This window comes from Mastomys coucha, unplaced genomic scaffold (genome assembly GCF_008632895.1).
Source record: "Mastomys coucha isolate ucsf_1 unplaced genomic scaffold, UCSF_Mcou_1 pScaffold8, whole genome shotgun sequence".
Lineage (NCBI taxonomy): Eukaryota > Metazoa > Chordata > Mammalia > Rodentia > Muridae > Mastomys > Mastomys coucha.
In genome coordinates, this window is record NW_022196914.1 from 68589547 (window position 1) to 68606055 (window position 16509).

At 41.9% G+C, this 16509-nt stretch overlaps 1 protein-coding gene across 2 annotated transcripts in view; it reads left to right on the forward strand.

Moving 5' to 3' along the window:
• Ercc8 (ERCC excision repair 8, CSA ubiquitin ligase complex subunit) overlaps positions 1-7576 on the forward strand; it is a 35393-nt gene extending 27817 nt beyond the window's left edge. For both annotated transcript variants that reach the window (XM_031360526.1, XM_031360527.1), the window contains one exon: positions 4536-7576. In XM_031360526.1, coding sequence (XP_031216386.1) covers positions 4536-4604 — 69 coding nt within the window. In that variant the 3' untranslated portion in view covers positions 4605-7576. The remainder of the gene's footprint in view (positions 1-4535) is intronic.
• The last annotated feature ends 8933 nt before the right edge of the window (positions 7577-16509 follow it).

Consider the following 16509-nt stretch of genomic DNA (forward strand, 5'->3'; position numbering starts at 1 on the left):
TCCCTCTGTAGCCCTGGCTGTCCTGGAGCTCCCTCTGTAGCCCTGGCTGTCCTGGAGCTCACTCTGTAGCCCAGGCTGCCTGCTCTGCCTCCTGAGTGCTGGGGTCAGAGGTGTGCACCACTATGCCCACCTACTGTTTGGAAGCTTTGTAATGCTATACTATTCTGTCATTTATGTCATAGTTTAAATGGTTAACTGTTTCTGTTCATTATTTTAAGCAACATCAATATAAATTTATTTTCAAAAGTTGTTCATATTTCTAACTAGTTTTAGGATAGATTCCTAGAAGTATTCCCAAAGTATTTCCTTTTGTTGTTACTTGCTTGCTTCCTGTATGGCTCAGCCACCAGGACACAAGTGCCCAGTTCAGTGAATCTTCTCCTCTGCTCTTCTGAAGGGCTTGTGCTTTACAGCAAGGAGGATTGCTAGGGAGCTGTCCCTTTCCCAGGACTCCATACTACATTTTAACAGGAGGGATGTGGGTTGGCAGCATTTGCCCATGCCTGTTCACTGGCAGAATCCACAGTTTAACAAGATTGACAGGTAGACAGAAGCCCTGGTTTCTCTTTAAGTGGTAATGCCACACAACTTTCCTCACATCTCCAAGTCACCTAATGGTATTTGTCTAAATTGATCCTGCAGTGACACATGCATCTGGCATTACTTTGGCCTCCTGGATGCTTGTACCTGCCTGTGAGCTATGACCCTGCCTCAAGTAACTGGATCTTCCCCAATCTGGATGGCAGGAAAGAGCTGGAGTTAACTTTTGAGTTATGGTGCATGAAATTTTAAAATCTGTCTGTTCACATGTTAGATTCCATCAGTTCACACTTGGATCTGCAACCTTAGGGCCTATCTAGGATAATATGACAGTGTGATTAAAACGCCTTAGGTGAAGGTGTTACACAGAGGGGAAATGTCTGAGTCCTTCCCCGAGACAGTGACTCTTTCACTATACATTACAAAAAGCGGTAGCATAATATAGTAGTGTTTTCAAACTGAGCCCTAGTGTGATAATATCTTAGGGGACCTTTTCCTGGTGGGCAGTAGAATTACCTACTGTCCTACTATAAGCTAACAGGCACTGAGTGACAGGAAGAGGCCTCAGTGTGACCATCTTTAAACATGAATTCTGCTATGTAATTCAGCATGTCTAAGATGGCATCTCTTTCAGGAACTTTTCTGCAGTGGTGTTAAACATCCCATTGTTCCTAACTTCAAGGATATAAAAATATGAATGAAAATTTTGCTATAGTTTTTTGTAAGATGGAGGAAGCCCTGTAGGTAATTTAAAGCAACTCAAATAGAAATGGAAGGAAATCACTAATAAAGCAGCTGGGACTACATGGAATACCCTGTCTTTAAAAACAAAAAGTAGGGCTGGAGAGATGGCTCAGCTGGTAAGAGCACTGACTGCTCTTCTGAAGGTCCTGAGTTCAAATCCCAGCAACCACATGGTGACTCACAACCATCCTTAATGAGATCTGATGCCCTCTCCTGGTGTGTCTGAAGACAGCGACAGTGTACTTACATATAATAATAAATAAATCTTTAGAAAAAAAAAGTTGTTAAACAAAATAAAATATGTTGTTCCTATTTTCAACTTTAGATCTGAATAACTCATTAATGTAAAGTGCTATATCTATTAAGTTTTATTTTAAAAGGTTCATATGAGTGAATGTATGTAGAGTGTGTATACCCCAACAGAGAAGTCAGTTGGAAAGAGAACTGGTTGCATATGTGGATGTTTACAATTTAACTCGGGATTTTCTCTCAGCTGTTAAATGAGTGACTGCCATTTCCCAGGGAGGCCGTGTATGTGGCTCAGCATAACACAAAGAACATACACATTCGCACACTGCTTCCTCCGAGGGTCAGGCCTTGTTTTGCCCTGACCAGCTATTCCCTGGGACAACTGTGGCATTTTCAATGCATGTATCAGATTGTCAAGGCAAAGTTGTTCTTAGGTTTCCTTTCGAACCTAAGCAGAATGCCTGAGGAGTGTCTCTCAAATTTTAAGAAAGTAATTTAATTTTACCTATAGAAATTAAAAGACTTTAAATTAGATGACAGGAATATATTTTATGATCTTTAGTTCCATTGTTTAATCGGCCGGCTGTTGTATTGTATCTAAAGAATCTATCTGTTTGGTTTTACACAGACTTTCTAATTGGCCAAGGTCAACTCAAGCCAATCTAACTCCTAAGTCCCTTTCACTGCCAGAGATGTATAGGGAAGATACACTACAGCTTTCATCTTCTTATCTAGAATCCTACTTCCAGCTGAGTGTGCTTACTCATGCTGTAACCTTAGGACTCAAGGGACTGAGACAGCTTAGGCTACAAAAAGCAAGATTCGGCCCTCCCCCAAATTGACATTGGCACAGGAAATGGCTGTTTCTACTTTGCACTTGTGTAGATGTATCACCAGCTGAGGTGGAAAATGTTGAGACTTTCCAGTAACACCAGATACTTGAAACTTTGTGATGCTTTGTTTTAAGCCTTTATTTTTTAGTCCTGGGCTGGGTACCTTCAAAACTCAAGCTTTATCATCCCCATAACATGCACAACTATCTGTAGAACCAGAGACCTGGAGAGGTAGAGGGAGGGTTGTTCATGTAGACTCGACGTCCACTAGGAGGAGATGTTGTAAAGAAAACCAAAGTAGAGGACTCTCAAATAGTAAATCCACCTGCAGTATTGTTATTGCAGCTCTTGGGTTGGTGTTTATTTGTGATTATTTTAGCAATACAATAGACTAGTGATATTGTAATGTGTTCCAGATATTTCTGTTTACTACTGTAAGTAGTAAATATGTGTACAAACATGTCAAAATCTTAGTTATTTTTGTTTCAGTTTACCAAAGAAAAATAATTTATAATGAAATATAAATTTGTTTTTCTGTTAAATCTTCAAATGAAATGTAGCTTTTAGTCCCCAAGAATATTTTTGGTAGCTATCTAAGGCTGAGTTAAAAGTCTAAAGACAGGAGAGAATTGTCACCCCATGCCCAAGTACAATGCCTCTGAGATTGAACCCTTACTGAACAACCTAGTTTAGCACTTAAATTGTCAAGCTCCTGGGTGGAAAGTTTACAGACATGTCCCACCACACCCAGCTTTTAATATCATCCTTGATGGAAGTCATGTTTGAACTGTAAGGAAGTACCACTATTAGTCCGTCATCATGAGAATCAACAAACATTTGGATCATAGAATGAATGAATAGATTTCAGGCCTCCATGACTGCTGGCTGGAAATGAGCAGTTAGCTGTAGTTCGGTCATACTTTTATATCGGATGTTTGGAGATAAATGTAAAGAAATTTTTATTGTACTTCTTAGTGGTGATAGCCACTAAGTTTAGCGATGTACTCTGGTCTATTTAATATCTGTGCAGCATGCCTGTATGACAGTGTGTTTTCTAGCTAGTCTATCTGATGTGGGAATTTACTGAGAACACTGGCTTTTCCATTTGAATTGTAAGAGTCTATCATGTTGATCTTAAAGGAAATGATGTTCTTAGACATAACTTAGGTTATTTACCCTTCACAGAAAATGTTTCTCTACATTAGAAAAGGCATTGTATCTAAGATAATGTAACACTATGCTTGCAATTTGTATAGCTCTTGAAATGTGGATCAGATTAAATAGCCAAATGCAAAGCTGCAGAATAACAAACAGGCCCAGTTCCTAATTCAAGAAAAATGACCATCTTTTAAGTCCTTTGAAGTGATTTCCCAAAGATAAGAAAGTAGCTGTCATGGTTTCCATATAAGTAAATTGATAATTAACAACTGGATTGATAATTCTGTAACAGAGCCATGGCTATATTAATAACCCACAGCACTTTTTTATTGCAAGTTTTATTATTCAGCAGGGCTTGGCGGCCACGTGCTCATTATCATCCTAGCCCTCAGGAGGGTGAACGTGCCACAACTGAGAGCCAGCTGAGCTACAGAAGTGTAGAGAGCGGGGCTGAGAAGATGGCTCAGTAGTTAAGAGCATTGGCTACTTTTCCAGGGGACATACGGGTTCACAACCTCTGGAACCCCACAACTGTAGTGAGCTTTGGGTCAGCCTAGACTACAGAGCAAGAGCTGTTTAAAACGAGGGGTGGGGAAATTACATTATCTTAACTGATAAAAAGATATTCTTCAAATTTTGGTCTTTTTTATTTCTCGTGGTAAAGTTCATCCAAACATCACAAAGTTAGCGGCATTTGGGTGCTGGACAGTTCTGTCGACTGTGTGTGACTCCAGGATGTCAGGGTTGCACCTTCTCCACAGAGTGGAAGACACTGTGAGCTGTGTCATTGTGTAGATCTGGGCATGTGCTTATGAGGGGAAGCAGGCTATGTGGGAAAAGTCAGCTTTGTTGGTTTTAAATGAATCTGTATTATCTTTACATTACTTTGTTTTTAAATTAGCAGTAATACAGTTTCCAAGTAATCTAATTGACATTAATACAGCATATTTCATAATGATTATGAGGCTAAAATTATAAAATGCATAAAATAGATTCTCCTTTCTTTTTTAGACTCCAGTCAAATCCCAGTTGAACCCAGCATTTGTGGATACCTGGAGCAGCAGTGATGAGGACGGGTGACTGTTAGCTCAGTGCCCTGGCTACTTGTCCATCAGACTTCCACGGCAGTGCCATGTGCACTTCAACACGGGCGGGGCTATTCTTCCCGTTATTGTTGGGTTTTGAGACAGTGTCTCACTGTGTAGCCCTGGCTATTCTGGACTAGCCTGGAACTCTCTGTATTGAGCAGACTCGGCTCACACTTGCAGCCATTCTCCTGCCTCTGCTCTCAGGTGCTGGGGTTAGAGATGTGTACCATGTGGCCCCTCCTGCGCATGTGTTTGTTTGTTTCATTGTTTTTAAATTCAGTCATCCTGAATTTGGGATATTTCCCTGTGTGTTTTAAAATGAGATTAATGTGTATAAAACCCTAAAATACACTTTTCTGTTGGTTAATTAATCAAAACTTGTCTCCTTGAGCCCATTTGCCAGGGTGGTGGGCCAGCCCCTATGGGCCCAGCACAAGAACAGGATTGTTATTCTCAGCCGGGGCCTTAAGTGCATCCGAGAAGCTGAAAGGTGTGGTCTCAGAGGAAGGTCTCAGCTCTGACTCCTGATGTGCTGTCAGCCTGCCTTTCCTACCTTCAGGGAGGACTTTAGCTAGGAGAATTAGATAAACAGTACTTGTTGTTGCAAAGGAGACATTATAACTCTGAGGTTTTCTTACTCAAACTGAGTGGCTTCATGTACAGGAGCATCTTCTCCCTTCATGTTGAATGTTAACAGCAGGCATCTTGCAGTCCGAACATGGTATCACATGGGCAATCCCTGACCAGTTTGTATTGCTTTCAGAGGGCAGCTTGCACTCAGTCTTAATTCCTTTCTGTGAAACTCAGCAAGATCCATGCAGGGATCTAGATTAAACATGAAATGTCATACAATTGTTCTTTCCTTTTCTTGTGTCAACTCAAGAGTGATTATAATGAAGTCTCCTGTACTCGTGTGTGCATGCGTGTTAGTTTTGGTTCTGTTGCTGTGATAAAATTCCCTGAACAAAAACAGTTTAGGAGAGAAAGCATTTATTTCAGTTAACAATTCCAGGTTATAGTCCCTCACTGTGGGAAAGTCAGGACAGAAACTTTAAATAGCTAGGCACATCGCCTCACAGTGGAGAGAAGTGAGTGCACAAAGCCTTCACTGCCCAGCTGAAGTGAAATGACATCATAGAGAAAAATGGCTTCTCTAACTGATGTTCTTTTCATGCAGTCTTTGCTGAAAAGTTTCATCTAGAACAAAGAAAAAATAGAAAATAAAACTTTAGAGAAAATTCTGAAGACCAGCCTTGAACTATGCCAATTGTAAGATGCAAATGGCTTTCAGGCCACAAAAAGAAAAGCCATATCCACAAAAAGAAAAGCCATATCCACAACTAAACTGTTAACTACAGGCCAGCAATCTAGTACTCCCCAGTACTCAGTCCCTCTCTACCCCAGCCCTGCTGTGACCATCCTGTTTAGAACACAGTGCCAGGCAAGGTGGTTTTTCTTGCTTTAATTAGCTTTCCCTGTTAACACTCTCTGAAAGGCAAAATTCTCAGTGTGCCAGGCTTCTGTGGTTCCATTTCTGGCAAGGTTTGATTGATCCAAGATCATTGCTTTAATGAACTAAATCAATCCTTCTGCCTCTTGCTTTTACTTTTATTTTTTTCTTGTCAGGTATTTGGTCACTGTGTGAAAATTAATACAGAAAATGTGGGGTTGGAGAAATGCCTCAGTACTGTATTCCTAGAGACCCCAAGTTTGGTTCTTAGCATCCATAACTATCTGTAACTATAGTTCCAAAGTGATCAGACACTGCTGAGACCCACAGGCATCTGCCCTCATGTGCACATGTCCACATAATACATACAATAAAAATAATAAAAATAAATCTTTAAAAGAACCAGGCACTGAGGGTAAGGTTTGTGCTATATGGAGTAGGGTTGTTGCTAAGGTGAATCTGATTGTGTTCTGCAAACTTTGGGACTAATTTGCAGGAGAAAGATGTTAGAGTTGTGGGTTAGAGAACATCCTGAATGTTGTAAGTAGACTTTCTGGGCCATTTTTACAGGAGCTCAGAAAATCAGAACACCTTCGAGTCCAGTGGTGGATGAATGTGACATGTCCCCCATGGCCTTTTCTATGTTCAAGTATTAATCCCTAGCTGGCAGTGCTGTTTTTCTGAGATTGCAGAGTCTTTGGGAGGTGGAGTCACCTTCAAAAAGGGATCTTGCTTGACCTTTATGCCTGGCCCTGCTTCTTGTCATGTCTGTGCCTTCTTGTCTGCCTCCTGCTTCTGTTGTTGCTCCTACCATCTGTTCCTTTCCACCACGGTGTCCTGTACATTCAAACTGTTTTGCTAGAATCAATGCTTCCCCCTTTGTTAGGCATTTGATTCCAGACATGAAAAAGGCGACTACTATTTCCTGCATCTCAGGCTTGCTGCAAACAGACAACCCTCCCCCCAACAAGGCCACCCCCACCCCACAAGGCCACACCCACTCCCACAAGGCCACACCTTCTAATAGCCACTTCCTTGGTCAAGCATATTAAACCACCACAGATGCCAAATAAGTGTGTAGATTTCGAGGAGAAACTGGATAAAGTGTGGTGCTTGCTGCTCAAGTCCCTTAAAATACTTACCGTCATATCTCTTGTATGTGTGAAAATAGCTTTGGTTTAGTCATGAGAAGAACATAATGGCACTGTCCCAGGTACCTGACAACAGCTAGCCATTCCCAGATCCCACTGCATTATTTCAATCTCTTTATAGCCTGTCTAGCTCAAAGGTTTTGTTATTAATGATTGGATACCGACCCAAACTATGGGCCTCAGACAAATCACTTTCTTCAGGGTAATCCTGTTCATTTTTGTAAAGTGCATGCTAAATTTTCATGCTATAAATGAGAGTTATGAGGAAATACCATTCCTTAACTGACTGTAACAGTCACTACTGTAATAATCTTTATGCAAACTCTAATCATTTGAAACTGAATAAACATGTCTTTCTACTGTGAAGGATTACCACTGGTGAGCCTGAGATTAATGTTGACTAATTTGATTTCAAATGCCATGAAAATGTTTCCTGTGTTCCTTGTAATACCTGAAAGGTGATTTAGTCAAGTTATCTTAATATCACAAAATCCCAGATGGGGTGGGGCAAATCCAACAACATAGTAATTATCATCATCTACACTTCGTGATAAAGAGCCTTTCAAATAGAACTGCTGCTGTAATTTGTTTCTTATTATGGCCAACCATGTACCATCCAGGAATACTACATTTTAATGCTTTAATTGAGACAAGTATTTATAGTAACTAATTAGGAAGGCATTATCATATTTATGCTTTAAAACTTCATAGTTCTCAGTACTTTTCAGACTTCGTTATCACATCCACTATGTTGTTTGCCTTATATACTGCTCTGTAAGTTTTATGTAGGTAGCTAACTGATGTTTGGTGTATTCTATAGGTTCACATAATCCAGAAGATATGGGCTCTGTCTTATCAGGGCAAAATTTGTTTGTGTTATGTTCATGTTTTACAATCTTGCCTTATTTTAATAATCACTGGGGTAATTATGTAATTTCTTACTAACTCTGGAAATTTGCACCTTTGACTATCATTCCATTTTTGGAAAACCTTCATCAGTTCAGGCAAGATGATCAACTGAGGACACTCTTTTAAACCTGGAGCCTTGCATGTGTAAAGCGCATGTTCTACCACTAACCTACACACTCAGCCCAAAGATACCCTTATTAACAGACTATCAAATTGATCTTATTTATAGAAATTTGATTTTTACAATACTGTTTTGTATTTTTTTGTTGTTGTTGTTTTCAAGACAGGGTTTCTCTGTATAGCCCTGGCTGTCCTGGAACTCACTCTGTAGACCAGGCTGGCCTCGAACTCAGAAATCCGCCTGTCTCTGCCTCCCAAGTGCTGGGATTAAAGGCATGAGCCACCACCGCCCAGCCTGTTTCGTATTTTTATAGCATGTTGAATATTTTTATTTTTATTTTTAAAAAGCCTGACTTACTTTAACAAAACATTAAAAACTGGGAAAGTTATGAACAGGAATTTACTTCTTACATGTCTGGATGAGGAAGCCAGGACCAGGGAGCTGTCATTTGGAAGTCTGGAGACTTCTCTTCAGCAGACCTTCTTGCTATGCTCTTGTTAGTAGAAGAGGCAAGACAGCTCTCTGGAGACCTTTATACGATATTCCATTTGCAGAGGCTCTGATCTTATGATCTCATCTCTTCCCCAAGGCTCTGCCTCCTAATGCCAAAACACTGTTGACTAGGTTTCAACATATGAATTTAAAGGGACACAATAAAACCATAATTCCACTACAGTAATAATGCTGAGATGAATCAGAAGGAAGAGGTACCAAGAGTTATTGTTTGAAAAGTATGTGTGAACCTCGGTTGCAAACAGGAGTATCTAACTATTCAAACTTTCCTAAATTGTTCAAAATCCATATTCTGAGCTGTTTGTTCTCTTTGTTTTAGGCATGTGGTTGATATTTATAGGTCACTTGGCGTAAGTGACAATGAAAGCCAGCTCTGAAAATCGGGCTTAGTGGAGATGGGTATGCACAGGCTAGTGACTGAATTCCTAAGTAAACAGGAAACCACACATTGCTTTCCATCACTAATTTTCTTTGGCACACATCGTCAATCACTGACTGTGCACATGGCTGTAATTTAAAGGCGGTATCTCTGGCATTGATCTTACATATCTATTCTAATGTATTTCAAATGAGTTCTCTGTTTTCAAATACAAGGCAATTATGTAGGCAAACCACTCTGAGGGTCAATGCTTGTTTAAGGATACACATAGTCCCTGAGTTAGAACCCCAGCACTACATAAACTAGGGATACATGACATAGGACAGTAATCCCAGCACTTCAGAGAAGAGAGAGAAAGTCAATGTGACCCTTGACTTCAGTGAGTTCAAGGTTAACCCTGGATATCTGAGACCCTGTCTCAAAAAGAGAGATAGAAAGAGAAAAAGAGGAATGAAAGGAGGGAGAAACAGAGTGCAGGAGAAGAAACAGGAGAGAGAGAGAGAAAAAGAAGAGAGAGAGAGAGAGAGAGAGAGAGAGAGAGAGAGAGAGAGAGAGATTGATTGTGACTTTCAACTCCAAAGGAAAATTTCCACTATTCAGCTACAGTTTATTTATTACAGCATCCTTCATCAAGGCCAGAACAGAGAAAGATTAGATTTGTCCAGAGGGCTTAAGGAATTGCAACAGGTGATGACAGTGGGCACACAAACAGCCCTTATGACTTAGAACCTATAAGGGAATGAGCTCTTGATGCATTGAGAAAGGAGAGCCCCAATGTTTTGTTGATGTACTTGGGGCAGCTTTCAATCCTCACAGAAAAGCTGCTCTCTGCAGGAGAAGGTGGCTGACAGAGACTCGTACCTGGTTACAATGCAGAGAATAAGAGACTATGGAAGGCCCAACTCTGGATCACATGGGGATCACATCTCCTTCCCCCAAAGCCCAGGGATTGTAGAGGGGGTGGGCAGGAAGATTGTAAGAGGCAGTGGTAGCAAAAGACTGCTGTTTCTGTATGTGACATCACACACACGCACACACAGTGGCTATGACTATGTAAGATCAAGCCAGCCAAAAAGTCCAGCATGGGTGGGCAAGGAGATCATGAAATCTCAATCCTTAGCTAAGGAGCTATTGCCTGGTGGGTGCTGGGGGTGGAGGTGGGGGAGAGTCCATGTTTTTTTTTTTTTTCTGGGATGCAGCTCTTGGTAGAGTCCTGTGCTCCAGAGGATGGCCTTATACCCACACACATACTGACACATTAAGCAGGCTCAATAGGTTTTTTTAAAAAAAGTACATGAAGTGGGGCTGGAGAATCGAGAGTATGGGTATGGGAGGAGCTGGAGAGGGAGGGGTGAACTGTTCAGACACACAAGACTGCTTATGTACAATTGTCAGACATTAAAAATAAAAACACAAAGAAAGAAATGAAGTACATGGCCGTTCAAGATTGTAGCTAACGATGGCTAACAGTTCAGGAGGTTTTACTCCTTTTCCCCCTGACCATACAGCAAGTGATATTTCCCAACCAGCCTTCCTTACATTTTACATTTGGTCATGGGGGTAACTTCTGGGCAATGGAATCTGAGCAAAGTGTTAGTTTGCACTTCCTTTCCCGTGAGAGGCTTCGTGCTCGCTTACCCTGTGCCTACAAGATCCTTTGTAAGAACAACAAATGTCCCTAACCACTGAACCATCTGTCCAACCCACAGTATGCATTTGAAAAAAAATTAATTCTGTTCTTGGATGTTACAGAAAAAAGTAATAATCAAGATGACTATTTGAATTTACACCATAAATTTAATCCCTATTATGTTTATAACACAGTATAATAAAATGACTTTCTTTGTTTGTTCTTTTTGGTTTTTTGAGACAGGGTTTCTCTGTGTAGCCCTGGCTATCCTGGAACTCACTCTGTAGATCAGGCTGGCCTGGAACTCAGAAATCCTCCTGCCTCTGCCTCCCAAATGCTGGGATTAAAGGTGTGCGCCACCACTGCCCAGCGACTTTCATTTTCTTAAGAGTTTGTTTGTGTGCCTGTCTGAGGATGCATGTGTGTGTATAGGTGTACATACTTGTGTGCCAGAGAGGGGGTTGAGTATCTTTTGTCTAAAGACTATCTACTTATTCCTCTGAGACTGACTTTCTCTCCATAAACCCAGGGTAGAAGTTTTCTTGGTTAAGCTAGAAGCCAACAAGCTCCCAGCAACCCTCCGCTTTTCACCCTGCTCAAAGTTGGAGCTAATAGGCATGCACTTTATTCGTGGCCTGTTAATTGAGTGCTGGTGTCTAGAATCACACAGAAATTACTCTAACCCCCTAACCATCTCTTCAGCCCTGTGACTTTAAATCTTCCATCTACTTCTTGGTGCACGTACATAGTCTTTCTTTTCCTTGCCTTCTTGCCATTTGAGAGCCTTCATTTTGCCACTCTTTCTCTCTTCTTTTTTTTTTTTTTTTCCTAATCATAACCTGAAGTATGTAAAATTTCAAAGTCTTGTCAACTGTCCATAATAGAGAGTGGAGATGTGGATAAATAGCCAAACTTTGGGTCAAATGTAATGTTAAAGTTCAATCCAACCACATTACCAAGTAGGAATGTGTGAGCAATAAAGACCATATAAAGAAATCTGAACCTCAGATTTCACAGAAGCCCCTTACTTTTGTTAGTTTCTGAAAGCCACAAGTCCCTGAAAGCCACAAGTCCCTTGAACACCCTGCTCATAGAATATGATTAATAAGCACTATCTTAGGGTTTTCTTCCTGAGTACAGATGCCATGACCAACCAAAGCAACACTTAATTGGGACTGACTTGTAGCTCAGAAGTTTAGTTCATTATCTCTATGGCAGGAAGCATGGCAGAACATGGGCAGCAAGGAAGAGGTAGCTGAGAGTTCTATATCCGGATCAGAAGGCAGCAGGAAGAGAGAGTGACACTGGGCCATTCTTGAGCATCCAAAACCTCAAGTGTATGCCCAGTGACATATTTCCTCCCATGAGACCACATCTCTTAATAGTGCCACTTGCTATAGGCCTATGGGGGCCATATTTATCCCAACCACCACAAGGTCCATGGAGACCAGAGGAAAATCTAGGCAGGATCCAAATGATGTAAGAGCCAATAGCGACACTGACTGAAGAATCATTTGCTAGTTTATGAGAAGAAAGACAAAGTTATCTAACAACCAACTTAAGTAATAACTTTGTTTTCTATTACCATTCATTAACACATAATAGGTTTCACTACACAACGTAGCTAATATTTAATACTCTTGAAATTTCATACACAGTAAATGGCACACATAACAATCAATTAACAACTCTGTAGTACGTAAACTGAGATTATTATGCAATTAAGGGCTTGGCAATGGGTCATTTGCTAATTAATTACACATATACATGTGGCACAAACTTTTGTCAAGCAGTATTCTAGGTGCTTTTGATGTGGTAATAAGCAAAATAGATGATGTCTTTGCCCTCATGGAACATTTCCAGTCTACAAGGGAAATCAAAGAGCAGATCCTCTTGATTAATAAGACCTTCATGAATTTTCGGGATGGTGCAGCCTGATACTCTTGAGATTTTAACATAAGAAATCTATTATCCAAGTGCTTTTGTATGTCAGAAATATATTTTATTTTCTGATTTTATAAGGTGCCTTTTATTCCCTTCTACAAATGATGGTGCTAGCTCAGTATATTAACTTGCAAAACCAATCTGTTAACCAGTGCTCACTGTGTACTTCAAATGGAAGCATTAAAAGTTAAAAGGGGAATAGGGAGGCAGTAAAGGGCTGTGGCCTAGCAGGAGGGAGGGAAGGCAGATCACAGGCAAGTGAGAATTTGGGTGTGGTAGTATGCATCTGTAATCCCAGTGCTGAGGAGGTAGAGACAGGAGGACGCCTACAGCTTGGCGAGCAACTAATGCAGCTGAATAAACGGCTGTCTTAAAACTCTAAGGTAGAGACTGGTTGAGTAGGTCAACTTGTGGTCTCCATGTGCATCTACTCATACATGTGTGCATGTATGCACCTACTCGAACATGTGTGCATGTATGCACTACTCATACATGTGTGTACCTACTCATACATGTGTGCATGCCCACCAACCCTGCCCCTCTGAAGAGAGAAAGCGAGAGAGGAGAGAGAAAGAGGGTATTGGAGTTTCAGACTCAGTGTTCATTCAGCAAGGCACTTCCTTCACCCGTACCTTCAATGAACTTTAATTATTCATGAAAATAAACCTCTATTTATGCCTTTCGCACTGAATACCATTTTAAATGTTCTTTTTTAAATCTCACAATGAGTGATTTCAGAAAAAGTGAGCTTTATTAATTTGCTATTCTAGTTTTCTGACCTAGTTTTTAAGCCAATGAATATAATAGAAACGTAAGAGTCATCTAGTTCCTGTTTACTGGCACTAACATCAAGATCAAGCCTCAGGCCTTCTGATTGCATTTCCTTGTTTAATCCTTCCTTTCTCCCCTGGTCTAGCCCACCCTATGTCCTCACTTTGTACTTAAGCTGGCCTTCAAATCCTTCTGCCCCAATTGAGAACTGGGGTTATAGTGTACAAACCACATGTAGTTGTGGGGGCGGTAGTCTGTACAGACAACCCGGTCCCAGTCGAGCAAAGGTTGGAACTCCGGAGACCCTGTGGGTGGTAATTTTTGCCTGCATGGGACAGAAGGTGTTCGACCATGCCTCCTGGGCCCCTGGCTCCTGTTTCAGTCACAACCCCCTTCAGCCTCCCGCAGGAGAGGTGTGTGATATTGGTCACATATTAGCAGCGCCAAGCTTTCTTACATGCAAATAAAGATTCCCCAAACTCTCAACCCAAACCAATGAGACGCCCTGCTGTCGAACCCTGAATCACCCCCAAAACTGTATATAAATCCTATCCAGGGAATTAAAGGTGTGCGAGAACTACTCTGTCATCCTTGTCTTTTGTTCTAAGAGCTGTAACACTTGGGGAGAGGTCTACTCTCCCTAAACGAGCCTGAAGCTGCGCTGCACTCCTCACTGGCTAGTCGGCCTCTCGTTGGCACAGCCCGACCCGACTCAATGCAGGGTGGTGCAGAGCAACTGAGTGGCCTGGAAGACAGACAGAGACAGAGGTGACGTCCACTGTGGCAGCAGAAGCGGCAAAAGCGACTTCTCCTTCCAGCCTGTGCTCACTTCCCTTCGCAGGACCTCTCGCAAGGGCCAGGGCAGAGATCTCTGTGAGAAAGCCTCTGGTATACAGACCCACATCTAGTTACCCGTTCTTTCTTGATGGATCTGTTATGATTTGAAAAGTAATCTTAATAGTGTTCAATTTCTATAGTAATCTAGTGATTTTTAAGTATTTATTTTCATTTGTGTGTATGTGTGCATTACATGTAGGAGTGTCCAAGAAGAGAATTCTGGATCCCCTGGAGCTGGTATTACAAGTGGTTGTGAGCTCCCAATGTGGGGGCTGGGAACTGAACTCATGCCTTCTTAAAGAATAGCAAATTGCCTCTTTCGAGTCTTGACTCCATGATGACCAAAAAAAGAAGAAACAACGGTCGTGCCAAAAAGGGCCGCAGCCATGTGCAGCCAATTTGCTGCACGAACTGCACCCGGTGGGTGCCCAAGGATAAGGCCATTAAGAAGTTCGTCATTCGGAAGCTTGTAGAAGCCGCAGCTTTCAGGGACATATAAGCAAGCTTCTTCGACCTCTATGCTTCCCAAGCTCTACGTCAAGCTGCATTACTGCATGAGCTGTGCCATTCTTAGCAAGGTCATCAGGAATCGATCTCATGAAGCCCGGAAGGACTGGACACCCCCACCACAGTGTTATCTTCAAGAGTCTATGACTGGCACCGGCTTGAGCTCATGAATGTTTGTGGGCCTTGTGCATGTGGCTAAGGATAAGTCATGCTATCAGCCACAACTAATCTTATATTAGAAATAGTGTTTGGTATTAGGAACACTATTATGTGCTGGAGTGTCCAGAATTTCATTTAATAATGGAGGGGATATGTGGTTACTAAATGTGCATTAATATAAAATTTCCCAAGAGATTTGTTGGACAGAATATCCCTGCCCCAACCGTAACCGAAGCATACCAATTTCTGTAGAGTCAAAAAAGCTTTGTACATATTTGAAAATTGAAGACTATGTAAATCATTTGTTACTTAAATCTGTGAAAAAATGTTTTATTTTGTTTTGTTTTTTGAGGGAAAAGTGCATTTATAAGTGTTCTATGGAATCAGTTATCTTTACTGTATTGATGTAACTGTAAATGTTCAGTGTCTTCATTGAAATACGAAGTTCATTAAAACACTTGTGTTCCATAAAAAAAAAAAAGAAAGAAGGTGTGGCCTTGTGGGAGTGGGTGTGGCCTTGTGAGAGTGGGTGTGACATTGTGGGGCTGGGTGTGGCCTGTGGGAGGAAGTGTGTCACTGTGAGGGTGGGCTTTGAGACCCTCCTCCTAGCCGTGTGGGAGCAGTCTCTCTCCAAGTTGCCCTTGGACCAAGATGTATTACTCTCACCTCCTCCAGCACCCTGCCTGACATTGCCATACTTCCCTGCCATGATGATAATGGACTGAACCTCAACGATCTGGAAGCCAGCCCCAATTAAATGTCCTTTATAAGAGTTGCCTTGGGACTGGGAGTAACTGGGACCACCGGGACCAGGTACACAGGAACTCCACAAGCCCAGTGACTCGGATTCTTTCCAGTCTGTCTGGGCTGGGGTCCAGAGCAGACCTTGGGCGCAAGCTCCGCAGCCAGTCCCACAACACCCAGAGGAATCTCCACTCCCAGGCACTCTGACACACCCAGGATCAGAGGTGAGTAGGAACCAACATCTGTCCCAACACTGGGAGTAACTGGGTCCAGCGGGACCAGGCACACAGGAACTCTGCCAGCCCAGTGACTCCGGTTCCTTCCAGTTTGTCTGGGTTAGTGTTCTGAGCAGACCTTGGGCACAAGCTCTGCAGCTAGTCCCACAACTCACAGAGAAAGCCACACTCCCAGGTGATTTAACAAGCCCAGGATCCCAGGATCCCAGAATCACAGGATCCCAGAGTCAGCTTGATTCTGAGGAGTTCTGACACAACCAGGATCACAGGAAGGACAGGCTCCAGTCAGATTTAGCAAGGGCAGGTAGCACTAGAGTTAACCAGATGCTGGGAGGGGGGGGCAAGCATAAGAAAATAAACAACACAAACCAAGATCACTTGCCATCTTCAGAACCCAATTCTCCCACCATAGCAAGTCCTGGACACACCATTACACCGGAAATGCAAGATTCAGACATAAAATCACTCATCATGATGTTGATACAGGACCTTAAGAAAGACATAAATAGTACCCTCAAAGAAATACAGGAGAACACAGGTAAAGAG